This window comes from Carcharodon carcharias, chromosome 18 (assembly GCF_017639515.1).
Source record: "Carcharodon carcharias isolate sCarCar2 chromosome 18, sCarCar2.pri, whole genome shotgun sequence".
NCBI classification, from domain to species: domain Eukaryota; kingdom Metazoa; phylum Chordata; class Chondrichthyes; order Lamniformes; family Lamnidae; genus Carcharodon; species Carcharodon carcharias.
Window position 1 is genome coordinate 100,906,017 of NC_054484.1, and position 18,374 is coordinate 100,924,390.

The window sequence follows — 18,374 nt, forward strand, 5'->3', positions numbered from 1 at the left end:
TAATTTTGTATACCTCCAACAGGTCCCCTCCTCAGCCTTCTCTGCTCTAAATAAAACAACCCTAGCTTATCCAGCCTCTCTTCATAGCTGAAATGCTCCAGCCCAGGCAACATCCTGGTGAATCTCCTCTGCACCCTCCCCAGTGCAATTACATCCTTCCTATAGTGTGGCAACCAGAATAGCACACAGTACTCCAGCTTTGGCCTAACTAGCATTTTATACAGCTCCAACATAACCTCCCTGCTCTTATATTCTATACCTTGGTTAATAAAGGCAAGTATCCCGTATGCCTTCTTAACCACCTTATCTACCTGTGCTGCTGCCTTCAGGGATCTATGGACATGTACAACAAGGTCCCTCGATTCTCTGTACTTCCTAGGGTCCTACCATTCATTGTTTAGTCCCTTACTGTGTTAGTCCTCCCAAAATCAAATCGCCTCACACATCTCAGATTAAATTCCATTTGCTACTGCTCTGCCCATCTGACCAGCCCATCTATATTGTCCTTTAATCTAAGGCTTTCCTCCTCACTATTTATGACACCACCAATTTTCATGTCTTTTGCAAACTTTGGTGCAGTCAATGCACATTGCCCCATGGGGAAGCCCTCAGTCTTGGTAAAGTCACATGCGCATTCCACCTGCTCCTCTCTGTTCAGAGAGAACAGAACGAAGTCCCCTCACCTGGCATAAAGAGCCTGTCACCTCCCAGATGCAACAATGGACATTGAACTGTGAGATGATCGCTTTGTTGCCTGTTCCAACCAGGAAGATCCTTGGCACATAGAAGTTGAGGACCACAGCCATCTTCATCGTCACTGGTAGCACCATCATCACATGGCTGCTAATCTGGTTACAAGGGATGGCAGAATTCTGTGAGCACATCCTTTGTGATCGCAGCCACTGAACGCACTACTCCTGGCTTAGGTACAGGTAGGAGCAGTGCTCCCAGAAAATTCGAGGTTGATTTGACCTCCTACTCAGAGCCTTTTTCCACGTCCTCCTCCTCTTCCCTTTGCAGAGTAGCTTATCCACTTCTTCGCTGACTCAGTGCCATCTCCCTCTTGTGCTGCAGCCCAAGGGGGTCTGCAACTATGGCATCCATGACTTGTAGCAAGTGATGTGACCACAGATCATGCAGTCCCAACCAATGCTTTCCCCATGTGCAGCACCACTCCCTGCAGTCTTCACCAACTTGAAGCTCCTACTTCAATCCCCAGTCCTTCCACAAGCTCAGACAGTGCTAGTAAAAAGTAATAAGAAACTAATCTGCAAGTTGTTGATGATACCTTTAAAAGCACTTATTGTTTGGGGAGAGGGGGAGGGGAGGTGGGAAGGGGTGTCCCTCATGCTACTGAACATGTTCAGAAGTATTTGTTGAAGAGCAGGCTTTAAGTAGAGCAACAAAATCCAAAATGTCAGCAGTGGCATCAAATTAGCCCTAGACATTGATTGACATCATGATCTGCCTACTCTGTATATTTTCAGCACGTGGTCATAATGCCTGCGCCAACACCCTCACCAAGGTAACATTTGGCACGAACCTTGCCAGAACTGGGTGGAAGCAATGTAGATGCTGTTTTGCTTCTAAACCAGCACATGTAGCGTAGAAAATACTTGCACTACAGAGCCAAATTTTTCTGCCATTATTTCTTACATTTAATGCTATTAACTTGCGCTTGCAGCACCTAAACTGGATCAGTCCAGAAAATTGTTCCAAATTATCCATTTTCTTAAACTCAGAGATTTGACAATATTCTGTCAAAAATTGTAAGGAATTGCACATTTTGCTAGTTGAATCACTGCATATAAAATATGTTTTTTTTTGACTGAATTCTGAAATAAGTACGCCGGTCCTCTCCTGAAGATTAGAAAATTAAACATTTATTGCTCACGTACAGGAATTCTGATCCAAGAACAACATTTGCTGGCAAAGCACTTGCTCTCCATCAGTATTGAGCAGTATTTGTTAATTTATCATCCTTATTTTCCACTCTTAACTGATTAAAGCAATGGTGTTAGTGGTAACTGTGTGGAATGCTACATCACCCTGTTTACATTGCACTGTTCAAATTGGCTGGAAGGGGATGGATTCTATCTATTAACTGATTAGATACATTATATTTATAAAGAAAAGGAAATAGAATAGTTTATTTTGAAAGTCAGAATTATTTGTAAAGATATTATAACAGAAATTTTCTTTTATTAGATCTCCTTCTCACACTCATAGTCAACATTTTGCATGGATGTTGTAATTATCCCATATGGGGAAATTCGTTGTGGATAGTCCTGTCATCCATCACTCCTGGGTTTGCTGACCTACATTAGCTCAGGGTTTGTGAACAACTCAATGTTAAAATTTTCATCCTTGTTTTCAAATCTTTAACGTCATCCAGTCCTAAGACTCTTTAAGATCTCTGCATTCCTCCAATACTGGCCTCTGGCACATCCCCAATTATCATTGCTCCAAAATTGGTGGTCATACCTTCAGCTGCCTATGACCTAAGCCTCCCTAAATATCTCCACTGTGCTGTCTCTCTCTCTCTCTCCTCCTTTAAAGACATACCTTAAAATATTGCTCTTTGACCAAGCTTTTAGTCACCTGTCCTAATATCTCATGTGGCTCAGTATCAAATATTATTTCATAATGCTCCTGTGAAGAACCTTAAGATGTTTTACTACAATAAAGGTGCCATATAAATGCAAGTGTTGTTATTCATCCATGTGGCAAATGTATTTTGTGAAGGATTTTCCAACCATTAATCTGGTAGATCTGGATCATCCCACTATCACTAATATGTGAATAATAATACCACATAACATTTGTAGTCAAAAAACATCCAAATATGAACAAAAGTCAAAAAGAGCAATTAATCTTAGAGAAGGGAGCCAAATGAGGATTACAAACAGTCTTACAAACTGAAGGAAAATCTGAGTTTTAGGAGGCAGGGTTAATCCATAACAAAATCCCCTCAAAAAGATGTGTGGTTGAGGCAAGGAATGAAGGCTGGGGGAAAGATTCACTCTTTGTAGCAAAATCCTAAACATTTTCTTGACGCGTATAGAATAACGGTACTTTGGATCACAGAGACAGTTATCGGGAATTTGGGAGTAAAGAAAAATCGCGCTGCCCTGTGCATCTGAATTCCCAACGTCCTATACCAGGAGATCAAATTCCTCAAATCCGTGCTTGAGGCCATGCTACAAATAGTGAATGGAGGAAAACTCTCCTCGCAATCCCCCACCTCAGCAGTTAGCAGAATGTGTCGCAAATAGTTCATTATCTATAGAGCAAAATTCCTGCTGTTAACAATTGTACTGGAAAGTCTTTGTAAGTAGGATGAGCGAAATACCATTTTGTACTCATGATGACTTCAGTAAAATTATCAATAGGGAGGGGTGAATTTCACTCCTCCCACCCCAAAGCTTCGATTTGAAATGTTGAATGTACAGGCAAGCAGCTGCTACATTCCTGTGGGAACGTAGGCAACCAGAAACAGGCATTTCCTGATTAAGGAGGCTTATTGACTCCTCCACTTTTAGTGTAGAATCCAAAAAATCTATCACAAGCATGTGTTTCATTTCTCTGCATAGCTCACTCCTAAAGTATATCTGAAGGTTATTTTGGGGATTATTTGGTAATTTTGTTTTCTTAAATGCTACCAGTTTCAGAATAACATAAACATGATGATAAGTACTATAGGATGGAGTTGATTTAGTATAGTTTGTATGTTAGATTCTATATTTGATTCCCTCCAGTCAGGTTTCCATTCCCACCATAATATATGGCCCTTATCAAAGTCACAAATGATATTCTTTGTGACTGTGACTATGTTAACCTACCCCTCCTCATTCTTCTTGACCTATGTGCAGCGTTTGACACAGCTGATCACACCATTCTCCTCCAATGCCTCTCTTCTGTTTTTCAGCTGGGTAGAATGGCCCTTGCCTGGTTCGATTCTTATCTATCAAATAGTAGCCAGGGAATCACCTGCAATGATTTCACTTCCTACGCCCAAGCCATTACTTCTGGAGTACCCCAGGACCTATCCTTGCCATGCCCTGCTTCTATTTCTATACGCATATGTACATGAGGCCCTTCGGAAACAACACCTGAACACGCATCGGGTTCCACAGGTACACTGACGACACTCAGTTCTACCTACTTGACCCTTCTACTGTTTATGATTTATTACACTGCTTATCCAACATCAAGTATTGGATGAGCTAATACTTCTTTCAACTAAATCTTGGGAAGACTGACACCATTGGGCAGCATCTTGTTGAGGCATCACGGGTCTCACCTGCCGGCTGGAGAGCTAGTGAAAGACCATAGAACCATAGAACCATAGAACACTACAGCACAGAAAACAGGCCATTTGGCCCTTCTAGTCTGTGCTGAAATATTATTCCTCTAGTCCCATTGACCTGCACCTAGTCCATAACCCTCCAGACCTCTCCCATCCACGTATCTATCCAATTTATTCTGAAAACTTAAGAGTGAGCCCACATTTACTACGTCAGATGGTCGCTCATTCCACACTCTCGTCACTCTCTGAGTGAAGAAATTCCCCCTAATGTTCCCCCTAAACCTTTCCCCTTTCACCCTTAAGCCATGTTCTCTCATGTTTATCTCTCCTAATCTAAGTAGAAAGAGCCTACTCGCATTTACTCTGTCTATACCCCTCATAGTTTTGTAAACTTCTATCAAATCTCCCCTCGTTCTTCTACGCTCCAAGGAATAAAGTCCTGACCTGTTTAATCTTTCTCTGTAACTCAACTCCTTAAGACCTGGCAACATCCTAGTAAATCTTCTCTGCACGCTTTCAATCTTACTGATATCCTTCCTGTAGTTAGGCGACCAGAACTGCACACAATACTCCAAAGTTGGCCTCACCAACGTCTTATACAATCTCACCATAACATCCCAACTCCTATACTCAATAGATAAAAACAAAAAACTGCGGATGCTGGAAATCTAAAACAAAAACAGAATTACCTGGAAAAACTCAGCAGGTCTGGCAGCATCGGCGGAGAAGAAAAGAGTTGATGTTTCGAGTCCTCATGACCTCAGTTCTGTTGAAGGGTCATGAGGACTCGAAACGTCAACTCTTTTCTTCTCTGCCGATGCTGCCAGACCTGCTGAGTTTTTCCAGGTAATTCTGTTTTTGTTTCTTATACTCAATACTTTGATTTATGAAGGCCAGCATGCCAAAAGCTTTCTTTACAACCTTGTCTACCTGTGACGCCACTTTCAGGGAATTATGTATCTGAACTCCCAGATCCCTTTGTAACTCCGCACTCCTCAGTGCCCTACCATTTACTGTGTATGTCCTACCTTGGTTTGTCCTTCCAAAATGCAACATCTCACACTTTTCCACATTAAATTCCATCTGCCATTTTCTGGCCCATTTTTCCAGTTGGTCCAGATCTCTCTGCAAGCTTTGAAAGCCTTCCTCGCTGACCACAATGCCTCCAATCTTACTGTCATCAGCAAACTTGCTGATCCAATTCACCACATTATCATCCAAATTATTGATATAGACAACAAACAACAATGGTCCCAGCACAAATCCCTGAGGCACACCACTAGTCACAGACCTCCAGTCTGAGAAGCAATCATCCACTACCACTCTCTGTCTTCTCCCACACAGCCAATTTCAAATCCAGTTTACAACCTCTCCATGGATACCAAGTGTCTGAACCTTCTGAACTAACCTCCCATGTGGGACCTTGTCAAAGGCTTTACTAAAGTCCATGTAGACAACATCCACAGCCTTTCCTTCATCTACTTTCTTGGTAACCTTCTCGAAAAACTCTACAAGGTTCGTTAAACATGACCTACCACGCACAAAGCCATGCTGAGTATCCTTAATCAGCCCTTGGCTGTCCAAATAATTCTATATTCGATCTCTCAGAACACCTTTCAATAATTTACCTACTACTGACGTCAGGCTCACTGGCCTGTAATTACCTGGTTTACTTTTGGAGCCTTTTTTAAACAACGGAACAACATGAGCTACCCTCCAATCCTCTGGCACCTCACCCGTGGCTAAGGACATTTTAAATATTTCTGCCAGGGCCCCTGCAATTTCTACACTAGTCTCCCTCAAGGTCCGAGGGAATATCATGTCAGGCCCGGGGAAATTTATCTACCTTTATCCGCTGTAAGGCAGCAAGCACCTCTTCCTCTTTAATCCTTATATGTTCCATGACACTACTGCTTGTTTCCCTTCCTTCCTTATACACTATGCCAGTTTCCTGAGTAAATACTGATGCAAAAAAACTGTTTAAGATCTCCCCCATCTCATGACGCTCCATACATAGATGACCTGACCACGCTGATCTTCAAGGGGACCAATTGTGTCCCTTACTATCCTTTTACTCTTAATATACTTGTAGAAACCCTTTGGGTTTACCTTCACATTATCTGCCAAAGCAACCTCATGTCGTCTTTTTGCCTTCCTGATTTCCTTCTTTAGTATTTTCTTACATTTTCTATACTCTACAAGTACCTCATTTGCTCCTTATTGCCTATACCTGCCATACACCTCTCTCTTTTTCTTAACTAGATCATCAATATCCCTTGAAAACCAAGGTTCCCTATGCCTGTTAACTTTGCCTTTAATCCTGACAGGAATATGCAAACTCTGCACTCTCAAAATTTCGCCTTTGAATGCCTTCCACTTACTGAACACATCCTTGCCAGAAAACAACTTATCCCAATCCACTATTCCTAGATCCTTTCTCATTTCCACAAAAAAATTCCCACGCTGTGGGACAATGCTGCCTCTTTTCGGGAAGGCCACCGAACACAAGCCAATTAGGGCAGTGTGTCTTCTCCTGGAATCTAGACCCCAGGGACAGAAGTCTCTCTTATTGGAGCCACTAGCCAAGCAAAGGCTGGCAGCTCTTGTGTTTAGCAGCGCCATGGGGAGGCGATAGCTGCTGCAGGAGCCCCAGGATCACAGAACAATCCAGGCTACAGGTAAGCAATGTTGTGGGTAGTGGGTGTAGGGGAGAGGGTTTGCGAGGCTGGAGGTTCTGGGAGTGGTGTAGGGGGTCAGCAGCAAGGACAGAGGTTAGCTTTCAGCAGCCCACCTCCCTCTTTCCTGATGTCAAGTCCCTCGATGAGGCACAGAGTGCCTTTGATCAAGAAGACCCTCCCCCGGGAGGTGACAAGCTAGCCAAATGGTTTTTAGTTTTGGTGCACATCTCATGGAGACAGGCCCACTTGAAGCTGGGTTTATAATTTTATTTGTAAAATATTTCAGAATTGCAGCTGTTCATTTCTCACTGATTTGCCCAGGCATGCTCCTGATGATGTCAAAATCATTGGGATCAATGATCGCCAGTGTGTACACTCTGTAGTATTTATCACAAGCTGTACCTAGTTCAATGTTGTTGCCACTGTAGTGATGCACAACAGTCTTGGCTAACATAACATAGTACTCAATCTCCGATTTCCTCAAGGCTGGACACTTGTTGTCAAGAATAACCAGCTTGGCTTTGACTTGACGAATCATTTTCAAAGTCTGTTTGCAGCCCAACACATATTTGCCACTTTTCATAACCAGCTGGAGCCTTGAGTTGATGGACTCCAATGACATTTTCGTCCTCTTGGCTGCAACCATCTTGCCTGCTCCTGCTTCCTTAGCCTGAAGGGCAGTGTGAGGGAGGAGAGGAGAGGGGAGTGTGCGGGAAAGTTGGCAGCGCTGGTTTAAACTCCATTGAGGGAGGAGCAGCAGTCCCGGCGAGGTGAACCAGAGGGCCTTAAGTGGTCACTAATTGGCCACCTAAGGGCCTTAATAGCTGGCGGGGTAGAAGAGTCAACCATGGGCCTTATTGTCTAGAACTTAATTCTGGTGGAGGCACCACCACCATCCTGCCTAATGACATGCCCTTCCTGCCTCCAAGCTCACCACCAGCGAGAGCACAAGATTCGCCCATTGTCTTTAGTCCCTACCACAAGTTCTATTCCCTGGTCACCATTTGCACCATTACCTTTAAAATCTGCTCTGAAGCAAAGTCATACGGACTCAAAACATTGACTCTGTTTCTCTCTCCACAGATGCTGTCAGACCTGCTGAGTTTTTCCAGTTTTTTTTCTGTTTTTATTTCAGATTTCCAGCATCTGCAGTATTTTGCTTTTATATTAAAATCTTCACCCTTGTTTTCAAATCTCTCCATGGCCCTGCCCATCCCGGTAAACTCCTCCTTTTCCGTAAGCTTTCAAGATTTCTGCACTCCTCCAATTCTGGGATCTTTTACATCTCTGATGTTACCTGTACCAGCACTGGTGACTGTGCCTTAAGTTGCCTCTCACATGTAGGAAACCCAAACTCAGGAAGCCATTTGAACTCAGTGCTGAGTTCAATCAGACCTCCTTTTCGATGGGGCAAGGGACTTGTCCCACAGCGTGGGAGTTACGAATCTTTAGAATGGTCATAATTGCCCTCAATGGGCAGATAAGGCCTCTAGAACTGTCAAGCTGTCAAGTTAATTAACTGTACAGCTCTTTAAAAATTGAAGAAAACTGCCTGCTGTGTCAGTGAGAGTTGAAAAAAAACCTGTTCCAGTAGTTTCAAAAGCTATTTGTTGACATAACCCTAAATGCTATCATTAATGCTTGACTTCTTTCCACAGCCTTTCATCATCACAGTGGATGACCATAGTTCACAGTTTGATTGACAACTCCAAGAGGTTATTGAAGGCTTAGCTGTCTTTGATGTGGGTTTATGAATACTAATGTTTGCTTTTATATGGGACTAAGTACTTGAGGGAATTTAAATGTATTGAATGAGCTTTCATGAATGGAGTCTTTTTTATATAGTGAAGTCTATAATATATATCTAGAGCTTTATTTTGTTTCACAGCATAGCTCTTGAGGTCTGCCTATGATGGATACTAGGTGAATTGGCACGGAAGGTATAAGGGCAAAGGGTGGTGGGTAGGGATCGTGATTTGACATGAGTTAGTACTAAGTTGGCATAGGGGCTATAAGAGGCCATGGGGCTGGTTGGGAGCCATGGGTCGGCATGAAGGGTATGAGCTAGGCCATTGGGGATGGATGGGCGCATGCATTGGCATGGGTTGGCATGTAGAGCATGGGGAGTGGCTGGGAGTTGAGGGGAAGTGAGGGGTGAGGGCTTGAGTGCCTGCAGTATAAGAAAACAACTGAGATGAAGTCCCAGAGAACTGAGGCAGGCCTCTTAAACAGCTCCCCTTGGCATTCAACAGACCCTGTGGCTGCCTCTGATTTGCATCTGGGGTCAGCGGGCCTGACTTCATCCCATACCCGGCCCCATCTCCTACCCCAGAACAAAATGTGTGCAGTTCGAGCACTTGTTCCTGAGGTGGGTGTGCCCAATCGGGAAGTTTCAGGATTCAAGCCACCCGGCTAGAGACAGAAAACCTGAACCATAAAATTCTCGGGCATCGGGACCATTTCCAGGTCCTGACTCCACTTGTGTCAGTGGCGTGTGGTCAGCACGGTCTTATGGAGGCAGCCAATTAACAGGCTGCCTCCGAGTTTGCTGTCCAATTGGAGATGGAGGTGGCTCGATTGAGAGCATTATCAGTGTACATGTAAAGCCGAGCACATGTCTGTGGGTGATGTCTGTGACCAGAAGTATATATTTTATCTTCTTTCTCAGCATGTGGTTTTGATGGCAAGACCAAAGCTTTTTGCCCAGCCTAGTTGTCCTGATACTACTGTAGCTTGTTAGGGGCAGTTAAGAATGAACCACGTTGGAGTGGAGTCACAAATTGTCCAGACTGGCTAAGGAAATTAGTGAACCAGTTGGGTTTTTACAACAATCTGACAGATTCATGCTTACTAGCACTGGATACCAGGGACAGAATTTTTGTTCCAGGGTCAAAAGCATTTCTGGGTGCCAACCCCTCATCAGGTCATTATCAGTCACTCAATTCAAATTTGGAAGGGATGGCCCTTTAATACCCAGGGAACATTCTCAAGGTCCAATGAAGGACAATGGGAGGCCCTCCAGCACTAAGAGAGCAGCAGCCCCACCATCAGAGGTGGGCGCTGCCGATGCAGTTAAGAATGAGAGACGGTCCCTCAAGATGGTGGCACCCTCCCAAAGTTTATAACATTTCTTAAATAAAAGCTGGCCATGCCCACAGCTGCCAGACTGTCATTGGCTGACCTGTGGCCGCAGCTGTGGTCATTTATAAGTTGAGGCTGGTGGGGAGGCTAGAGCAGTGGCAGGGGTTTAAAAAGCCACCTGGCATGCTGGTCCCCCCCACCCCCCCACCCCGGTCAGATGCCAGGAGGCCGATTCCATCCAGTGACTGGGTTACAACCCAGGGGCAGGCCTGCCGACTTGAAAATTCGAGTTAGCAGCGGAAGAGAGGCCTTAAATAGACACTTCAATATGCCTAATTGGCTATCTGTCACTTGCGGGTGGTTGGTCATAACTAAACAGGAGTGATCCGAGTACACATGGAGGCGTCAACAATGCTGGCAAACCAGCGCGTCAGTCAGTGTTGAGAATTTGTGGGAAATTTCAATCTGGAGATGAAGATTCGGTCCCATAAATTTATTCATGGCTTTACTTTTTTTAAATTTAAATTCTCAAACTGCTATTGTAGGATTTGAACTCAAACTCTCTGATTATTAGTCCCGGTCTTTGCATTGTTGAGAAACATTTCTAAAATCAACAGTGGTTGTGAAGCATGCAGTTTTTACTCGCATCCAAACCCAATAAACCAAAGAAGTTTCTGGGCTGATATAATGCAGGGCCACACTCCCCACAAAAAGTTAACAACCAATCTGGAGAACATTTCATTTTGAGGTGACATCAATCTCTAGGAATGTGCCTGACCAAAGCTCCACTTGCCTGGGAGGTGCAGCTGCCTGTTAGTATAGAATTTTGTCAAGCGTTAACTCTCTATGTTGGCTTCCATAGGTGTTATAATTCAGGACACAAAATGCTTTTCAGAGTTCAATTTAATTTCTTCTTTCCAGCCTGCATTTGTCATTTGCCTAGAATTCTCTTCTTCCCGCTCCTCTCTTCAATTTTCTTTTTATTCATTGGAAATATTTTAAAGAGGTTTCTCTCAAAGTGAAGGATGTTTGCAATGGGATTTAGGATGTTTTTCCATCCGTGTGAATCATTCTATCCCTTAACCGCTCCCAGATCATGCACAACAAAGGGAACTGCACAGCAGAACGGCTTCAATATGCCCAAAAGTATGTCTTAATGCCAATCTTAGAAAAAGGGTGCTCGACATATCTTCATAACTTCTTCTCCTTCTTCAAATCTTCCAAGAAATTCTAGCCCCTTGTGCATGCCCAATTCCTTTTACCCCACCTTTGGCAGCCATGCGTTCAGATGCCTAGTCCCTAAGCTCTGGAATTCTCTTCCCAATCCTCTCTCCTCCTATAAAGTGCTTCTTAAAACCTACTTCCTTGATAAAGCTTTGGTTGCCTGTCCTAATATCTTATCATGGGTGTCGCATTAACACTCCTGCGGAGTGACTTAGGGTGTTTTACTACATCAAATGCACTATATAAATGTAAATTGTTGTTGTTATCGCATCAATCTGATAGTTCCAATGCTTATGCCCTCTGTCATCCGAGCCTTCCCTTGTCAGCTTTCCAAATAGCTTTGAGGGTAAAGGTATTAAATGCAGTACTAATCTACACAGATCAAGACTGTTTTGTGGGTTATTTCATGGCCTAATCTATACTGGATAGGTTTCCATCTACACATGAGTGACTCAGGTCTGACTGAGGTACGTTATGTCAAAATTGCTTTATTTACGCTATCCACCATATACAAGGTAAGCTACTAGGTAAGCACATCTCTCATGTGTGCAGGCTATTCCATCCTCTCTACAGAGGGTAGATTATTGCAATTGGTGTGCAGGGTGGGCCCGACACATTAACGCATAAAATAATGCGAGATGACATTGGAGTCATTGCGCGGCATTTCAATATTTTGTTTGGCGGGCAACTGTGCACCCACCAAACTGTCAACAGCCTATTAAGGCCTTTAAAAAAGCAATTAAAGTTGTTAGCAACATTTCCCGTCCAACCTTAAGGTTGGTGGACGGGCAGGTGAAGAGCCCAAGCAGCCTTCCCGTTTTTCAGGAAACCTCATCCACGGGCGGGATGAGGTTTCCTGAAGGTTTTGTAAAATGATTAATTAAATTTTGCAAAACTCACAAACATGTCCCAGCTCATCTGACACTGTCGCATGATGAGACATGTTTAAATAATTTTTTACTTTCTTTATTAAAAATCTTTATTATCAATTTAATCTCCCTGGGGCAGCTCCGTGGCTCAGGGAGATTGCTGCGCTCTTTTGCGCTTGCGCTGGGTGGGCCTTAATTGGGCCCTGCCCACGTAAAATGGTGGCATGCAGCCAATCGCAAGCGGCGATCGGCTCCACGCCCGTCCCCTCCCAGCCCGCCCAACATAGGTAAGATTCAGCCCAGAGTCTCTAGCACATGACTGCTGATGTCACTGCTACCTCATTATACACATCTCTATCTCATTACCATAACCATTAACCCATTTTACCACAAAAAGGCCCTTTTTTAATCCCATATGTGCCAAGGTAGTTTAGCACAGCCAAAGGTACAAATAGTCTTTGCACTCCTAAGAACATAGGCCATTCAGCCCCTTGAGCCTGCTTTGTTATTTAATTAGATCAAGACTTATCTTCATCTCAACTCCATTTACCCAGCCTTACCTCTTAAAACTCTTATTTTCAACAAATCTTCTCACTCAGGCAAGTCCCATGACTGAGCACTGAAAAAAAAATCAGTTTGTGCTGCTCCCCACAATTTGCTGTCATGTACAGGCAAAGATGAATACAAGCACATTGGGGAAGGGCAGAGTCAAGCTCAACTATGCTGCCCTACACAGTTGGATAGTCTGCTGACACTCACCATCCAAGCATACTTAAAGATGATAGCCACTTTGGGGGAGGTGCCAGAGGTCAGCCAACACTTGTGGAACAATCTTCAGCATAAATTAGCACTTTGCAGCAGAGAGGGGAAAGTAGTTAGCAAAGTTTTATCATTTGCTTACAGCCACATAGCACAATTATGTAAATACGTCCAAATATTTCACCTTGCTATTTGTTCATACCAGCATCGAAAAAAGCTTGCATTTACACAACGCTTTAAAATACAAATGATGTATGACCCTTTCGCCTGATCTCTCTCTTCAAACAATATTAAAGGTTTCCAAAAGACAACCACACTAGGGCTGGCTGAGGCTATTCAAACTTCAGGACAACCTGAATCCACTTACGTGAGAAGAAGCTGTGAACTGTCTGCAATCTAGCTGCAGCATAAACTGTGCAAACATTTTTAAGATACCAGATTGCACAGAGCTCTGGTATGTGGATGTAATGTAAATTCACCATTTTTGCTGACAAGAAGAAACAAATCAGTTTGTTGCAATAAATCTGCATGTTGCGCATCAAGTGCTGAGCATTCTTGACTTTCCTCTACTTTTACTGGCATTCAGACAGTGGGACCATGGAGGACAACATGGTCACCAGCACCGATTGCGGCCCATTGCTGCCCTTGGCTTCCTGGGCATTGCCAGCAATAAAAGTTTATATTAACTAAAACTAAACCAGTTGTTACAAGTTGTAGCACTGAGCAGCTTCTCACATCTATTCCCATTGGTTAAAGCACAGCAGCCTTGCCTTGAACCCCACTGGAGCGATGTTTTTATTCATTTTCGGCACGTGGGCATCACTGGCAAAGCGGGCATTTATTGCCTCGTTCCTAGCTGCCCCGAGAAGGTGCTGGCACGACTTGTTTGTTCAGCTACATCTTTTATTTCCATTCTGCCTCCCTCACAATTAATGTGGCCTAGATTGGGAACTCGCTGCACACAGGATCACAAAACCCAGTAACTGTCATTTTTTTTTAATCACAATGTGAACTCTCGGATCTGGACTTTCAATCTCAACGTTGCTCAGCCAGACAATTTCAGAATGAGTCCAAAACATCCTTTGGTTGTAAGAACCAGTCTGTGTTGCTCACAATTAATCTACATGCAGCTCTTTGTAATCATAACTATAATTACAAATTTATAAACTTAGAACTTCATATTCCATCCCATTCCACTTTGCTCCATTGCCCTTGATACATTTATCTCGCAAAACTCTATCCATCCCTGTCTTAAGCGTTTCCATTCACCCCAGCATCAACAGCCTTCTGCAACGTGACAGCTTCCGATTATCACTGCCTTTTGTGTGAAAAAATGCTCCCAGATTTTAGCCATAAATGGCCCAGCTCTGGTTTCCAGATCGTGCCCCCTTGTTCTGGATCTATCCACTGAGGAAACAGTTTCTCTTTATCCATCCTATTGAATCCTTTAATCAGAAAACCCCTGTTGCGATCATAAAGGGAAACTGCATCTGGAAATATTGGACTTTTTAAAAAATAAGACCTGAGTTTTTAAAAAACGCACACAAGCCACGGGCTGGGATCCTGCAGGGTGATTCCCTAAGAGGTAATGGAACCCCATCCTGTTGCCAGGCAAGGTACTTCTATAGACATGCAGAAGCTAATTGCTTTCTCTGGTAGAGACAACAGGATGTAATGGGAGATGAATATCAAGTCATCAAGAAATCCTGTGAGCGATGCCCAGACAGATTTCTGAATTTGCTTCCCACTTGGAATATACAAAGAAGGGGTTAAAAGTGAGTTGAAAAGCTGTCCCAGTGTCTGTCTGTTGGTGGGTATTCTGAGATAGCAAGTGCTGGAAGTTTGACTCAGAAGGAACAGCCACACACAGTACCCCTGCAAATCGCCATTTTGCAGGTATCCCAATCTCTCTCCTCTCCACCGAAGTCAACTCTACTGGAACCTCCAAACCAAAAATTAGACTGCTGGAGTCAACTCATTGAAACCAATTATTCCTCTACTGAAGTCAACTCTACTGGAATCTCCAACCCGACTATTAGACTACTGAAGTTAACTCTACTGGAAGCTCTAAACTGACTATTCATCTACCGAAGTCAACACTACTGGAACTTTGAAACCAACCATTCACCTACCAAAGTCAACTCTACTGGAATCTCGAATCACAATAGCTGCAACGTTCATTCACCTACTCCCCACAAGTCAAGGACTGTTTCATATACCTTTTTTATATATATAATATTTATTTTATATATATATATGTATATACTTCAAGCTAAATTCTTATCCTTAACCTATATGACTACATGCATGTGTTTTATCCTTTCTTCCCTTCAGTAGTTAATAAACTTACTCTTACCTTTTACTCAAGAAAGTCTGATCAAATTGGTGCCTTCAAAAACCACGATTGGGTCTGGGAAAAAGGCATCCACGAAAGGGATCCTTTTTAGATTAAATCTTGTTGCGACCAACAGAGGGGGGTGCTTAATAAAGACAGGGAATTAGTTCATCCCTCCTCACCCAGGGCATAACACTTTGGGGGTGTCCCAGCCAGACGGTGACAAATTGATGGGCCTTGCCTGGATCAACAATTTTGGGGAGCCTCATCGGGGGGTGGGTCGAAACACCCCTCAATCTTCTTGGGATGTTTTAAGTCCAACTGAGAAGGCAGACAAGGCCTCAGTTTAATGTCTGATCTGAAAACACTCCCTCAGTATTACACTGAGAGTCAGCCTACATTTTGTGCTCAAACCTCTGGGGTGGTGTTTGAATGCACAACCTTATGAGTTAGAGGCAATAGTGCTACCTGTAAACCATGCCTAGCACCTACAATCAATTCCAGTAGCTCAGAAATTACAGGTTATAATATTAGTATAATGTGATTTTATGATGATCAGCAAAAGAGGTTCATCAATGAGATTTTAACTCATTCAAAACCTACCACTTGCACAGAGTTAAAATTGAATTCATAAAAACTAGTTGAATTTGTAGTCATTGGTGATCCCCGGGGTATTGATGGCAGGGGATTCAGCAATGTTTATGCTATTAAACATCAAGAGGAGGTGGTTAGACTCTTTATAGTTGGAGATGATCATTGCTTGGAAATTATGTAGCAAAATTGTTCCTTGCCACTTTTCAGCCCAAGCCTAGATGTTGTCCAGATCCTGCTGCATGCGGGCGTGGACTGCTTCAGTATCTGAGGAGTTGTGAATGTAACAATACTGTACAATCATTAACAAACATCCCCACTTCTGACCTTACGCTGGAGGGATGAAGCAATTTTTTTTTTATTCGTTCATGGGACATGGGCTTCGCTGGCTGGGCCAGTATTTATTGCCCATCCCTAGTTACCCTTGAGAAGGTGGTGGTGAATTGCCTTCTTGAACCATTGCAATCCATGTGATGTAGGTACAAACACACTGCTGTTCGGAAGGGAACTCCAGGATTTTGATCCAGCGACAGTGAAGAAATAGCGATATATTTCCAAGTCAGGATGATGAGTGACTTGGAGGGGAACTTCCAGTTGGTGGTGTTCCCATCTTTCTGCTGCCCTTGTCCTTCTAGATGGTAGTGGTCGTGGGTTTGGAAGGTGCTGTAGAAGAGTTAGTCCCTCTTTGGTTCAGCTGGGAATTCAGCTCTTTTTGTCCATGTTTGGTCTAAGGATGCAATGAGGCCTGGAACTGATTTCCTGAAGGAATGCAAACCAAGAATTATGTGATGTTGCTTCCCTAATATCATAAAACTTCTACCCTGCCTCACCTTATCTGCCAGTGAAATGCTCATCCATGCATTTGGTACCTCTACACTCCCTCCAATGCTTTCCTGGCTAACATCCCATCTTCCATCCTACATAAACTTAAGCTCATTAAAAACTCTGCTGCTCACATCTTAACTCAGATCAATCCCATTCAACCATCACCCCTTTACTCACTGACCTACATTGGCTCCCAGTCATTTATTGGCTTGCTTTTAAAATTCTTATCATTATTTTCAATTCTCTTCATGACCTTGCCCCTCTCTATCTTAGTAATCTCCTCCAGTCCTCTAAGATCTCTGTGCTCCTCCAATTCTGTGCATCCCATTTGTAATTGTCCATCATTGGCAACTGTGCCTTCAGCTGCCAAGGCCCTAAGCTCTGGAAATTCCTTCCTAAACCACTCTATCTTCTCCCTGTAGATGATCCTTAAAACCTACCTCTTTGACCAAGCTTTGGCAATCTGGCCAAGTATCTCCTTATGCGGCTCAATATCAAATTTTGTTTAATGATACTCCTGTGAGGCACCTTGGGATGTTTTACTATGTCTTTCAATGGCACTTTCCAAACCCTCGACCTCTACCACCTGGAAGGATAAGAACAACAGGTGCATGGGAACACCACAACCTGCAGGGTCCCCTCCAGGTCACTCACCATCCTGACTTGGAACTATATTGCCGTTCCTTCACTATCACTTGGTCACCATCATCATCAGTGTGGGTGTACCTACACCACATGGACTGCAATGGTTCAAGAAAGAGACTCACACCACCTTCTCAAGAGTAATTAGAGATGGGCAATAAAAATGCTGGCCTAGCCAGCAATGTCCATGTCCTGTGAAAGAATTTGAACAAAGGCACTATATAGAAGCAAGTTGTTGTTCTTCTTCTTGTTTAACACTTGGTACAAAATCTCCTTTTACCATCACCTGTGTCTCACTGGATGTCTAAGTCAGAAAGTTGTGGATTCAAGCCTCACTCCAGAAACCTGAACACAAAATCTAGGCTGACACGCTGGCACAATACTGAGAGAGTGCTGCACTGTCAGAGGTGCAGTATGATTATTGAATTTATGCCCAGATTCTCGCTGCAGATGGACATAAGAGATTCCAGCAGGATTTTGAAACAGAACTGTGGAGTTTTTCCTGGTTTTCTGTTTGTGAGTGCTTGCTTTGTGCAAATTGTCTACTTTATTTCCTGCATTATGACAGTGGGTTCCATTCAAAAGGACTGCATTGGCTATAAAGACCTTTGGGGGCATGAAAAGTGTTATTGTTCCTTCTTTCCGTTTTTGTGTTGTAAAGTGTCTGCACCCTTGCACCAGACTGACACTGAATAGAGTGTCCCTGGATGAAATCTGCATGTGCCATTAATGCTAAGTGCTATACAAAAGGCTTAATTATTTCACAGATTATCTCACTTGGCAGTACATTGTGTGTGCTTGCTGCTGCTGGCCAATTCGGCAGCAACATGTCAGCAGGAGAATTAATGATGTTACAAGTTAACAAACATAAACTGCGAGTTTATCTTGTTCATTTTTTTTTTAACAAGCTAAGGATTACGTTACCAAGGGCTAGTATCTGGATGCCTTCCAAGATTGCATAAACAGGTGCAGGCACTTCATGTAAACAGAGGCAGGAATCCATACATAGTGATAATCCCTGGAACAATTTAACCGGGGTCTTCCAAGGTCCCTGAACGGAT

The 18,374-nt window shown here is 43.3% G+C and overlaps 2 protein-coding genes across 3 annotated transcripts in view; both read right to left on the reverse strand.

The window, feature by feature from the left end:
• LOC121290325 (rho GTPase-activating protein 6-like) overlaps positions 1 to 18,374 on the reverse strand; it is a 665,043-nt gene that overhangs the window by 460,109 nt on the left and 186,560 nt on the right. The window lies entirely within an intron of this gene.
• LOC121290326 (60S ribosomal protein L30-like) lies at positions 7,286 to 7,633 on the reverse strand. Its single transcript, XM_041210652.1, has one exon. It carries the CDS (start codon positions 7,631 to 7,633, stop codon positions 7,286 to 7,288), a length of 348 nt encoding a protein of 115 aa, XP_041066586.1.

Excerpts from the sequence above, each read along its gene's own strand:
- LOC121290326 (XM_041210652.1), bottom strand. The coding sequence starts at position 7,633 with ATGGTTGCAGCCAAGAGGACGAAAATGTCATTGGAGTCCATCAACTCA.